Source organism: Mus pahari, chromosome 4, assembly GCF_900095145.1.
Source record: "Mus pahari chromosome 4, PAHARI_EIJ_v1.1, whole genome shotgun sequence".
Taxonomy (NCBI): domain Eukaryota; kingdom Metazoa; phylum Chordata; class Mammalia; order Rodentia; family Muridae; genus Mus; species Mus pahari.
The window spans coordinates 119562928-119576709 of NC_034593.1; the positions used below are offsets into that span (position 1 = coordinate 119562928).

Below are 13782 nucleotides of genomic sequence, written 5' to 3' on the forward strand. Positions count from 1 at the left end.
CTACCCATTTGCCTAAGAATTTCATGAATTCATCATTTTTAACAGCTGAGTAGTACTCCATTGTGTAAATGTACTATATTTTCTGTATCCATTCCTCTGTTGAGGGNCATCTGGGTTGTTTCCAGCTTCTAGCTATTATAAATAAGGCTGATATGAACATAGTGGAGCGTGTGTCCTTATTACCAGTTGGAATATCTTCTGGGTATATGCCCAGAAGAGGTATTGCTGGGTCTTCAGGTAGTACTATGTCCAATTTTCTGAGGAACAGCCAAACTGATTTCCAGAGTGGTTGTACCAGCTTGCAATCCCACCAGTAATGGAGGAGTGTCCCTCTTTCTCCACATCCTTGCCAGCATCTGCTGTCACCTGAGTTTTTGATTTTAGTCATTCTGACTGGTGTGAGGTGGAATCTGAGGGTTGTTTTGATTTGTGTTTCCCTGATGATTAAGGATGTTGAACTTTTTTATTATTATTATTTTATTAGATATTTTCTTCATTTACATTTCAAATGCTATCCTGAATGACCCCTGTACCCTCCACCCGCCCTGCTCCCCTGCCCACTCCCACTTCTTGGCCTTGGCGTTCCCCTGTATGGGGCATATAAAGTTTGCAAGACCAAGGGGCCTCTCTTCCCAACGATGGCTGACTAGACCATCTTCTGATATATATGCAGCTAGAGACACGAGCTCTGGGGGGTACTGATTAGTTCATATTGTTGTTCCACCTATAGGGTTGCAGACCCCTTCAGTTCCTTGGGTACTTTCTCTAGCTCCTACATTGGGGTCTCTGTGTTCTATCCTATAGATAACTCTGAGCATCCACTTCTGTGTTTGTCAGGCACTGGCATAGCCTCACAAGAGACAGCTATATCAGTGTCCTTTCAGCAAGTTCTTGCTGGCATATGCAATAGAGTCTGAGTTTGGTTCTCGGCCATTCGATAATCCTCAGTTGAAAATTCCTTGTTTAGCTCTGTACCCCATTTTTTTAAAAATAGGGTTCTTTTTGTTGTTGTTTTTTTGACAGCACTTCTCAATGTAGCCCTGGCTGTCCTCCACTTTGTAGACCAGGCTGGCCTTGAACTCATAGAGATCCATTTGCCTCTGCCTTCCCAGTGCTGGGATTAAAGGCCTGTACCACCACACCCTGGCTTTGCTGTTTTCTTTTATTCTTCCTCCTCTCCCATCATCTCCTCCCCCATTCCCTCCTCCCCCCTCCCCTGACCCTTCCTTCCTCTTCCCTTCTCTCTCACCTCCTCCTTTCCTCTTCTTTCTCCTTTCTTCTTTCTTTTTGAACTTTCTAAATATATTAGTTGCTCTTGTGCCAGGTACTCAGGTGGTTCTTTAACACTTTTTACATTACACAATTAGTAATTAACTGTGTTTATATGTTCATTTGTATGCATCCGTAGTCATTCATGCCACAGACATGTGTTGAGGACAGAAGACAACTAGTGACAGTCAGTTCATTCCTTCTACCATGTGGGTTCCAGGGACTGAGCTCTGCCGGGTTTGGTGGCAAGTGCCCTTAACTGCAGAGCCATGTCACCCATCTGGTTCTTTAAAAACAATCATTGTTCTTTGAGATATGTTGCTGGAGACAAGGTGACTATCCTAAGACCCAGTGAATGATCTGTGCACGTGTGTATCCTGCAGGAGGCGTCATCAACTTATCAGTGCCTATAGTTCTGACAGCTATGCAGGAGGACAAGGAGAGGCTGGACGGGTGCACAGCGTTTGCTCTGGTGTACGAGGGCCGCCGCGTGGCCATCCTGCGGAATCCTGAATTTTTTGAGCACCGGAAAGAGGAGCGGTGTGCCAGACAGTGGGGAACAACATGCAAGAACCACCCGTACATCAAGGTCTCGACTCATCTGACAGTAACGTTTGTGTCGGGATGTGGCCATTGCCTGTGTGTTGATTGCTCTTCTGGGTTGTGAATTTTTGCAGAATTGAGACTGGATCTTAGATGAGCGTAATGAGCAGATGGTCTTGTCATTTTGGCTCATGTAAATATTTATTCAGTGACTCTTTGTCGTCTTTTAAAACCCTTGATGCTGGGGATTAAATCCAGAGCCCTTAGCATGCTAAACCTGTGCTTAGCTCTGTGTATATACCAGAATGTTAAAATGTTTACACACAGTTAAAATGCTGTGTTCTCTGTTGGTCTAGTGGTAGGGAAAGATTTTTATTGTTTGTTCGTTTGGTTGGTTGGTTTTGTTTTTTTTCTAGACAGAGTTTTTCTGTGTAGCCCTGGCTGTCCTGGAACTCACTCTGTAGACAGGCTGGCCTTGAACTCATAGAGATCCACTGGCCTTTGCCTTCTGAGCACTGAGATTAAAGGCATACACTTCCATTGCCCAGCTGGTAGGGAAAGATAGTAATTGTGTTCTCACAAGGAAGATTCAAAGGAAGGCTGCAGTGGGAGCCCACACAGGGCAGCTTAATATTTTCTACCCTTCAACATTGTATTCTTGTGGAAAGTCAGACACTTGCTTCATCTCCCCAAAGTACCTCATTTGTTCACTGAGTGTGGACACGTCAGCATGGAAGGCAAGTATCTGCCTGTTGTTTAGTGTTTTAATGTAAACTCTGAGCTTTAGAAGAAATGAAGTGCACTTAGGCATCAACCGATGCAGTGTAGGGAAGGGTGGGTCCAGTGGCATCCTGTGAGTGTGGGCCCTGTGGGCTCAGACTTCCAGATGCAGGGCAAGGTGAGTGAGAGCACAGAGAACAGGAGGGATTGTGTATGAGTTTGTCGGCGAACTTGACAAATTTGCACATACTGGTGTCAGAAATCGTTAGTGGGAAGATGCACAAGATGGATGACCACAGGTTTACACATCTTTGTTAACCAGCGTCTAGAACAGTGAGAAAAAAATGCTTTTTTTTTTAAAACTGAGAAAGTAACAATAATTTGTTTTTTTTTTTTTTTTTGGTTACTTTTCAGAAATTCATCCAAACATTATGTCACAAGTATTTTAAGAAATTACAACATCCTATTCCTTCAGTGTCTGTAATTCCCATGGCGTTCTTAAGCCTAGCTTGGCCTTTAAGATGGAGACCAGCTTTCAGAAGCTGTGGTTAGCTTGCATGAGAGTAATGCTCATATTTCTACTGTAGCCAACAATTTCCTCTTGCTTCCTGTTAGATGGTTCTGGAACAAGGGGATTGGCTGATTGGAGGAGATCTTCAAGTCCTGGACCGGATTTACTGGAATGATGGTCTTGATCAGTATCGCCTTACCCCTACGGAGCTCAAGCAGAAGTTTAAAGATATGAATGCTGGTAAGATGTGAGCCTGCTCAGCTAGTGTGAGAGAGATTATTTGGAGAGAAAGTTCCAGAAGTTTTTTTCTAATACTATCTCAAGTGTATATAACAGAATAATGACCACTGGACTGCGCGGCAATGCAATATATAAAGAAAGGCAGCCAAGCCTGGCCTCTATAGTCTGCTTTATTTTCATACATTCTTAGAATTTGATCCAACATTTTGCATATGGTTTGGAAGCTTGATGTTAATAGTGAATTGGATGTTTATTATAGAACTTACATGTTAAATCTAAGTAGAACTATAGAGGAGACTTTATGAGAGCTGGCCCCTCACGCCGGAGGTGTACCTCACAGACCCCAAGTTGGAGCGATGCTGCCTTACTCTGTTTAGTCCATCAACTTGTATGGTACATCTTTGTCTGCTCATGTTCCAAGTGCTGAGGTTTCAAAAATATACACAAGAAGGGGCTTTATGGTTAAAGTGGACATTGAGCAGCAACAGGAAGAAGTTGCTTCAAGAGCACTCATTCTGTAATGCTCGCACCATTTGGGTATGGGATGAAGTGAAATAATGTGTTCAGAAAGGCCAAGATGTGTTCTCTGCAGATTTGCACTCCCAGCTGCTCCAGGATTTTCTCACAAGCACACTACATGGGTGTTGGTAAACGATGTGCTGCATGTGAACCAGATACCTCTTCCCATGCTCTGAAGGGGCGTCGTTGAGAAAAGCATTCCCTGCAGATGAGGCTGGACCGTTAGAGGCTCCAGTGTTCTGCCGTTGTAACTGCACTCTGGGTTAGAAGGCTCCAGTGTTCTGCCATTGTTACTGCACTCTTGTCAGTCCACCAGCAGAGCTGGCAGAGCCCTGAGCCTCAGAACCACTACTTGATGCTTTCTGGGTGGCCCTCTGGGTGTGGCCTGGAAGAGGCAGCTGAATGTGGTTGCCAGTTTGGAACCTAACTGATCATTAATGTATACTAAGAGCCTACAGTAGCCTCTGTCCTTGGTGATGATAGAGGAGTGGAGGCAGGACAGCCATGAGCCCAACGGTCATCTTTCGTAGAGTTCTGAGTGTGGGTAGTGCCCTGCCTTACCATTTGGGAGTTCCCTATCTCATTTTCCTCTGTAAGGCTCTGTGACCATTGATGAGAACACTTATGGGACCGAACGCATAGGGTTTTATCTTATTTATTTATTTGGAAAAGGTCTCACTGTAGCTCTGGCTAGCCTGGAACTCACTGTGTAGAACAGGCTGGTCTCAAACGCACAGAAATTTGCCTGCCTCTGCCTCCCAAGTGCCACCATGCCTGGTGTAGGGTTTTATTTTAAAAATTGAAATGAGATAAGATGATCTCACCGTGAGCAGCGCTGGCACCCAGAGAGAGTAAGTCCTCTGGGTTTCTGTTTGAGCCGAAGTTGGTCAGTTAGCTTTGCGGAGCTGTATTGGTGTGAAGATTAGAGAAGGACTCTGTTACTCCAGAGCCTGCTGTACGTGGCTGGGATCTGGAGTCATGTGACCATAAGCTAGTGCTGACCTAGGGGCTTCTGGTGGGCTCAGTGGCTTCTTTTCAGCCTGCGTTGGTCATTGCTCATTCACATTTTCCGCTTGGCTCCTTCAGTCGCAGGGTAGAACCCCTCTTTGCCTTTTGAACTTTATTTCTCTGTGAATTCGAAACATTGGTGTATTAATCAGGGTGCTCTAGAGGAATGAAACTCAGAATGAATCAGTCAGTATCTATCTATCTATCTATCTATCTATCTATCTATCTATCTATCTATCTATCTATCTGTCTGTCTGTCTGTCTGAAAGGGTTTATTAGAATGGTGTATAGTGTATGGGCTGTGGTCCAGGTAGTTCAACAATGGCTCCCTGACAGAGGAATGTCCAAGAACCTAGTAGTTGTTTCCACAAGGGTTTTAGTTTTAGTTAATTCTAGATCTAGACAAGTTGGCAAACAAGAGTATCCATGACACGTGGTTTAACATCCAATGATTTCTGAGTGCAATATATAGTAGTAGGCTAAGTGTAGCTTTGTTTCCTGCTTTCAAACACACTGGGGCTCATTTGACATGTAAGTAATGACTGGTATCAGTCAGGAATGACACACAACCTTATATTCCTAAGAGATTTAGGGACCCCACTGAACTATAAAGAACAGAGGCAGCTTTTAGAAAAAAGCCCTTCTGACAAGAAACTGGATTATGATCAATAAACAAACAAACAAAGACACAGTTTTGCCTCCCCTTTTTCCCATCTGGGCGCTGTCAGTGAGGATAGAGCACTTGGAGTTCTTGCAGCCACTCAGTGTTCATGAGAATTCCAAACATGTGCGCTGTGTTGAGTTTCTGTCATCTGTCTCCAGACTTCATGCTTAAAGAGATATTACATGTTTAAATTATTTAAGGCATTTCTAGTTGGGTTTTCTATTTATAATCAGCAGTATCAGATAGTTAATTTCACCTACCCCCTCCCTTCCCCTCTCTTCGCCCTCCTTCCATTTCTTTGGTGGTGAGCAGAGACATATTCAGAACTTGCTGAGATCTCCTCCTTAGTTTGTTTTTTTGCCAAAATATGAATCTATATCTTGGATCAATATAGCCAGTTATTGGCACTGTTGAGACATCTTATTGGGGAATTATTGTTCACAATTAGAGCCTTTCCTCTTCCATCTGTTTTGTGCTGTTTGTGGCCAAACATTTTAAGTCATTTAGGGAACTTGTTGCATAATGAGAGGTTGCAACTTTGTTTAAAGTAGCCGAGAGCCAGTTATTAACAACAAAGATTTGTGGTGTTATTTTGTTTACTTTTCCATGTAGGCCAAGGCAAATAAGCACCAGACCCGAGGGGGTTTACCTTGTAGTTCTTGTTCACTCCTTAGGAGGCCAGTAACAACCAGTCTCTGATGTGTTCAAGAGAGAGAAAGCAGGCATCATCACTCGTTTTGTCTCTAGTATCTGCTCGTACCTGCTCCTCTGCCTCATCTTAAGTATTTTGGTTACCTATAGATTGTGGGCCCGTGTACATGGCTGTAACAGTTTGACTGTTAGAGGCCATTTGGAATTGAGATTTCTCTATTGCCTGCATTGCTAACTGAAAGGTGAGCTGTTTCCTAATGACAGGTTCTTGGAACCCGGTTGACTGACACAGACCCAGCTAAGGGCCTGCTGGTATTTACTCTGCAGTGCGGAGTCTTGTGTCCTGCTGCTTACAGAGTGAAGCTGCTGCCTGCCTTCTTTCAGGCTGGCATGGTGCTGCAGAGTCCTGAGTCAGTCTTCGAGAGCTTTGGTGAATTGTTGAGTTAGACACTGTTTTAGCCAGGAGGATATTTTCCACAACGTTGGGGGCAGTTATAGGAGGCTGGTGAGGCAGGAGCAGGACATCTGTGAAGGCAGCGTGCTTTCTTACGGCAAAGGCTTTAGCTAGAGGTGTTGCAACCAGAAACTAGATAAGAGGAATCTGTCTGGCAGGTTCTAGCCACAAGATAGTCCTTTGGATAGGGTCTAAATTTAAGTGAGTGTGGAAGAAGAGATGGGCGCTGACATGGGAACCCACATACAGTGCTGGGAATTGGGCTGGTAATATCAGATAGGGGCTTTGTCCTTCCTTCCTTCCACCTTCCTTCCTCCCTCCCTCCCTTCCTTCCTTCCTTCCTTCCTTCCTTCCTTCCTTCCTTCCTTCGTTTTTTAAGATGGCCTCACTCTATAGCTAGGTTGCCTTTGAACTCCTGGTAGTCTCCTGCCTCAGTCTCCTGGGCACTGAGATTCTAGGCGTGAGCCCTGTGCTTAGCAGGGATTTATGTTCTGATGCTAGTTGCTTAGACAGGGCTATGGGGAGACACTGTGAGATGCGGCTGAGTGTGTGGGGTGCTCTGTGAGGAGGTGTACACATTGTAGTTCTGTGAGGAAGCCTGGTGAGGGGGTGCCATGGCGATGGCGTGCAGGCATCCCAGGATGGTAGGGCTCCTCCAGCTGCTTCCTGTGTGTCCTCTGGTTGCCTGCTGGGTTTTCCACTCTTGATCCAGGAGCTCAGTGCCTTTCCTCAGCCCAGAGAGACCGGAGCCGTCCTGCTGAGACACCAGAGACAGAGAGGGTGTGTGGAGCATGAACCACTCAGAGACAGCGAGAGCTTCCTAGCTCACATCTCAAGAATAACAGCTTGTTGTCATGCTTTGGGATATGAAACTACCAGCTTGTGAAAATGCTAATTAATATGCTTGCATTTACCCAGAGGCCCTCTTACTGTTTTATTGATTCCTCATTTTTCCAGTTACTCAGTATAAGTCAAGAAGATCAATAATTTATGGCATTCCTGATGGTAGAGGGAAGATTCTTCTAGTTCCTTCAAAAAGACACACCTATAAAGCCCCTGTGCCTGGCATGGTATCTAGCAGCTGTGGGATTCTTATCCATACTGTCATGTTGGGCTGCTGGACTGGCGTAGGGAAAGGAAATAGGCGATGCCTGCTCTTTAAGTTTAGGGATGGTTAAGGTGGTGGTTAGTAACTTTTGGGTACGAAGAATGGCTGACATTTGGGAACGCTTTCCTGATCATTTCCTCATTCATTCATTCATTCATTCATTCATTCATTCATTCATTCTGTCATCCAGTCACTCGCTTAGTGCTGCTGTCTTTGATCACTCAGCTGGTGCAGAGCCTGGTCCATCTATCTGTTTGTACTAGATCCTGGCATGTCATTGGATGGGTTATCCTATGACCTGTCCTACACACTTGCAGGGAGTTGGTGCTCGACTTGTTTTTCACATCAGGAAATGCTGACATTTGTCCTTTACTTTCTAAGTAGTGAAAGACACTTTGGGAAGAACTTTCTCCACTCTCTTCTCCCCCTCTCGCTTGCTGCAAGGGAAGGGCTCCACCGTGTAGCCTCCTGGCCTGGTAGAGAGGAGTCCTAAGTGCAGGGAGGGAGAACTTGCGGTGAAGAATGGCCCTTTTACCTAGACGTGGTATGGGAGGTTGGGAGAGCGATGAGGAATGGGCTGAGTGGGGTGTGGTGAGACTAATTCTGAAGTGGGAAGACAGAATGCTTTGGGATGATTCATGGTGTCCTTAGCTGATGAGTTGGGAGGTCAGGCCATAGAGCTATGGCTGAGATACCACAAGTCATTGCGTATAGATGATGGTGGGGGGTTGTGTGGGCAGTTCCTGAATCATATGTCAGTAGAGCTTCGCACAGCTCAGCAGTGAATGCTGCTGCTCCAAGTGTAAAGTGAGAAAGAGCTGGTTAGACCCCGATGGCCCCGTAGAGTTGGAAATTTCACATACATTTGATGATGTAAAATATGTGCACAAAGAATAACTAGGAGACTAGGCAAAAAGCAAGCATTAAAACCAAATACAGGAATACTGAAATCGTCTCTTTACAGTTTCCTCTTGAGTTCTCTCCTGTACTTCATGCTTTTTATTTTAAAGAATGGTTGCCCTGTTTAGCAGACAGTAAGGCTGGGGAGATAGTGGTGGATCCTTGCATACGGACAGAAAGCACGGTGCCTTTGGGATTTGGCAGGAAGTTCATGCTCGCTGTGTGGCAGAGCAGGAAGCTGGCTGCGTGAGTATGGTCTGACAGTTCCGTGTGGAGGTGAAGAAAGGGGGCCATATTCTTTTCTTCCATCGTGGACTGTCCATACTGTCAGCATCCTTCTCTGCGAGCCGAGCTGCTGGAGTTGAGAGAGCTGGATTCCTTTCCCCAAGTGTCTGCTCTTTCTTTCAAGGACATAGACGCCCCACTGTGACCTCAGGGAGAGCTTGTCTGAACTTGAGTTTTCATCTGTTCAGACCTCCCCTGTCCCTGTCCACTCCTCTGTCAGACTGAGGAGGGGAACAGTCAGTCCAGACCTAGCAGTGAGATGCTGGGGTCTGAGTGCATTCAGAGGAAGAAAGGCGGGCTGGACTGTTCTGGACATGGGATAGAGGCTGTGCTCCATACGATGGAAAAGGACTGGAGATGGGGACACGGAGGCAGGAATTGAATCTCTGATGATATCGGGAACACCAAGAGGCAGGAGGAGAGGTGATCTGAGCTTAGGGCCAAGTTCTTCTCAGTTAACAGAAATTTGCAAGTGGCTAATACAGGTCCTGCCCAGTCCCCTTGGTACTTGGGACCTCATCAGTGTGCAGGGTATGGTCTGCCAGGTGAATTGGCCCTGGGGGACAACTCGGTTAAGGAAGTAGAGAGAATGTTAGAGTTGGCAGAGTTCTGTCTTATGTGGAAATGTTTATAGTGCTTTTATCTCTAGTATCTAGGCTCGCTACTTTCCGTACTGTCCTGTGTCAGCCTGGTATAGTGTGGTTGGGCTGATTTTCTACAAAATGTCACAGGTCACTCCACGTTGTACTCACAGCCCATATTTGATACAAATATCCTTTCTAAGGGGCATTCAGAATATAATGTGATTGTCCCATGAGTGCTGGGTGCCCTCTGTCTTTGACAAAAGGGATGATTTTTATGATCCTGGGACAACTCACCCCCTCTGGAAAGCAGGGATGTCACTACACTCCTCTTGACTGGAGTTTTATTTTATTTCTTCCTGTCCTATCTTATTCCACAAACTGCAGCTAAATCTGACTGTTGAGATGCCATGGTACATAGCCAGGCTTAGGGTTCAGGTGCTGTCCCTGTGCGATTTTACACTATAGCATTAGGGTGAGAGGTTGCAGCAGAGTCCAGTGGCTTGAAAAGCCCCAGATGCCCTCAGGGCTTCCGAGGTCAAGTTTGCTTTCCTGTGTGGGCAGTCGTCTCAGTAAACTGCAGAAGTGAGGGTTATATAACTGAATTTTAAAGCAGATCCCCCACGTGTGCCTTCCCTTTTAAAAAGCATGTTGTTGGGGGAATTTAAAACACATGCAGAGATAACAGTCTAACAGCCGAATCCTGGGTGTCTGACCCAGCTTCAGTACCGCCGGCTGGGGTCACTGGCCTTCCATCTGTGCCAACACTTGCCCCCTCTGAACGCTCTTGCCGTATTCTGAGTCAAATCTCAGTACTCATGTCATCCCCTCTAAATGGTTCAGCATGCTTCTCTTTAACAGGGAAGGCCTCCACAGCACTACTGCTCCACCCCCCAAAATAAATTCACTTTAAAACTGTCAGATGTCTAGTGCTTTAATCCTAGTATTTTCTTTAAAAAAGTGACTCTTTCTAAAGTTCACTTGAAACGTAATAAGCCCTACAAATTGTCATTTGTTGATGTCTCTCTTGACTTAGTTTTCTGCTTTGCTTTTTAGAAAGATTTTAAAATTATTTTTAAGTATATATATTTTTTGTTATTTTATTTATATACATTTCAGATGTTGTCTCCCTTCCTAGTACTCCCTTCATGACCCCCGTCCCCATCCCCATCTCCTTTGCCTCTAAGAGGATGCTTTCCCACCCACCTACCCATCCAGTCCCATCTCACCTCTCTAGCAACCCCCTTCTCTAGGGCATCAAGCCTCCACAGGACTAAGTGCCTCCTCTCCCACTGCAGCCAGACAAGGCAGTCCTCTGCTACTTATGTAGTGGGAGCCATGGACTGGACCATGTAGGATCTTTGGCTTGTGGTTTAGTTCCTGGGAGCTCTGAGGGATCCAGTTAGTTGATATCATTGTTCTTCCTATGGGGTTGCCATTCCCTTCAGCTTCTTCAGTCCTTGCCCTGACTCTTCCATAGGGTTCCCTGACCTCAGTCCAATGGTTGGCTATAAGTATCTGCATCTTACGCAGTCAGCTGCTGGTAGAGTCTCCCAGATGACAGCCATGCTAGGCTCCTGTCTGCAAGTACAACATGGCATCAGTAATAGTGTCAGGTTGGGTGCCTGCCCAGAGGATGGATCCTAAGTTGGGGCAGTCTCTGGATGGCCCTTCGTTCAGTCTCTGCTCCATTTTTGTCCTTGCATTTCCTTTTAGATAGGAACAATTCTGGGTCAAAAAAATTAAAATGTCTGTCTACTGGGGGTGACTCTCTGTGTTTCATCTCCCACTATTGGACATTTCTGCTAAGGTCATCCCCATTGGGTCCTGGGAGCCTCTCACATCCCTGGTGTCTGGGACACCAGAGTTCTCCCCTTCTCCAACCCTACACTGCTGCATATTTCTATTCACTCTCCTGACTCTCTGGGCTTCTCTCTTGTCTCCCTCCATACCTGATCCCACCTCCCTTTCCCTCTCCCTCCCCTTTCCCACACAGGTCCCTCCTTCCCTCTGCCTCCCATGATTATTTTGTTTCCCTTTCTAAGTGGAACTGAAGCATCCACACTTTCCTTCTTGTTAAGCTTCATATGGTCTATGAGTTATATCATGGGTATTCTGAACTTTTTAAGCTTAAAATAATCTAATGTAAAGGTTACAGAAATATTCCAAGGCTAAAATTCCTATTCATTTTGACTGGGATTTCACATTATTAACATCCTCCTGTTGTTTGTTGTTTTTACATCATCTTTGTCTTTGAGAGTGGCTTTCAGGTACAAGCCCTCACTTTCCAACAAGTAAGGGAAGTCTTTAGCCTACCTGCACTGGGCCCATCAACTCAGAAGAATATCATTGATGGTACTCCTGGCTCTGATATCTACCCAGAGCATGCAGTGTGCAGTGTTCCTTCTTAGTAGGGTCATTAAAAAGTAGTCTGGGTATGAGTGTTTATTGATATATATATATGGATTCGTCACTACTTCGTTGTTATCATACTTTTGCCTACCTTTTGAGATTCTTTATGTGTTGACAGTTGAGACCAGGGCCTTGCTAGGCTAGGCAAGCACTGTAACCCTGAACAGCACCCACCCCTAGTGCTGCCTGCCGCAAATGCTGCCAGATGGTGGCCCTCTGACTCTTGATCCTCTGGTCCTGCCTCTGTAGATGCAGCTCACCCTGGATGAAAAGTACTCAGGAGTAAACATGTGTCTTTCCTGAGAAGATGCAGACTCTATAATCCCTAAGCCATTTGGCCTGCTGCCTGCCCATAGTACTGATGCTGCCTGCCCATAGTACTGATGCTGCCTGCCCATAGTACTGATGTTTTGCTCTGCATTTGGAGTGACCTGAAGACACTGGGGTGACATGAGCCTGTGCTCATGTTACCTACAAATGTGATGCGGCTGCACATAAGGAGCTAGAGCATTCCTGTGGTTTGGTACTAGTGGGGCATCTTGGAATCTGTTCTCCCTGTATCTCAGGGCCTGGTTACATAATCTGTCTCTCTGTCTCTCTCTGTCTCTGTCTCTGTCTCTCTCTCTTTCATTTATACACTCTTATATGTATCCCTGTATCTGTGTTGCCAAAGCTAGAAACCATAAAGATACACTGATACTTTTAATTCTAGCCCACATCATATAATCTATTTGGTCTTTTTCTGTTCTGTAGGTCTTTCTTCTATGGTGAAAACCTTTGTCAATTTCCCACTGTTTAGTGGCTTATCTGCACTGCATCCTTGTATATTAAATTGTCCAGGTAAACAGGCTGCCTTCTCAGCCATGGTCCTGTTGCCTCCAGTGCCAGCTAGTCTGTGTTTCCCTAAGTCCTAGGTGCTGAAGACTTCTGGCATCCCCCCACCCCCCTGGTGTAACTCAGACCAGTCTAAGAGTACAGGTCACACATGCTTCAGAGCTGGTTATGCAAATGGAGCAGAGTAAGGCCAAGGAAGAGCAGTCAGAAAAGACCACTCAGTGGTGAGAGTCAGACTAGAGCCATGCTCAAGCAGGAAATCTGTAAATTCAGAGGGGATGCTGTGCTCCCGCATTAGGTGATGCTGTGCTCTCGCATCAGGCAGCCTTCAGCACTCTAGAGGTCCAAGAATAGTTAAGCGAGGAAGTAAAAATGCCTCTTGATCTGGGGTGAGCGCTGAAGGTCTGAGATGTTTAGGGTCTTGCATATCCCTATGTAAAAGTAGAATTCCAAACAGACACTAAAAGATGAGAGCAGTGATCAGTTCTGGACCCCTCCTCTATGTGGAAGTTGAACAATGTTTAGTCTCATATGCTTCTATCAAGACTTTTCTGTACCTTGTACCTAGTGACACATCACATCTTTTTAGGGTTAGAAAAACAAAGCCTGCTGATGTTTGAAAAGTAATTTGAGGATTTAAGGATAATGATAATATTCCCAAAATTTAAATATTAAAAGACACATCTGGACAAAATCCCCCAAGTCCCGGTTATTTGTGACAGTTTTCTATGCTTCTGTCATGGCGATAGAGGGGTCAGAACTGATGCCCACTGTGAGAGGTGGGATTGGAGAGGTCGATAATGCAGCTCTACTACTCTTGAAAATGACCTGCGTTTGGTTCCCAGCACCCGTATCAGACAGCTCACAACTGCCTGTAACTCCAGCTCCAGGGGATCCTACACCTCTGGTCTCCCTACACAGACTTACGTGACTGCACATAATTAAAAATAAGATAGGTAAATCTTTTATTATGTTTAATAAAAGCAAAAATATATAACAGTAAAAAAAAATTCACTGTCTGAGTCAAGCCATCATGGCGGGGTGATGGGACAGGTGTCCGGAGATGGTAAACATAGAGCTCAC

The 13782-nt window shown here is 45.4% G+C and overlaps 1 protein-coding gene across 2 annotated transcripts in view; it reads left to right on the forward strand.

Annotated features, from left to right (window-relative positions):
* The window catches only part of Papss1 (3'-phosphoadenosine 5'-phosphosulfate synthase 1), a 133864-nt gene that overhangs the window by 97241 nt on the left and 22841 nt on the right, over positions 1-13782 (forward strand). For both annotated transcript variants that reach the window (XM_021195245.2, XM_029537362.1), the window contains 2 exons: positions 1653-1858; positions 3148-3283. In XM_021195245.2, coding sequence (XP_021050904.1) covers positions 1653-1858; positions 3148-3283 — 342 coding nt within the window. The remainder of the gene's footprint in view (positions 1-1652; positions 1859-3147; positions 3284-13782) is intronic.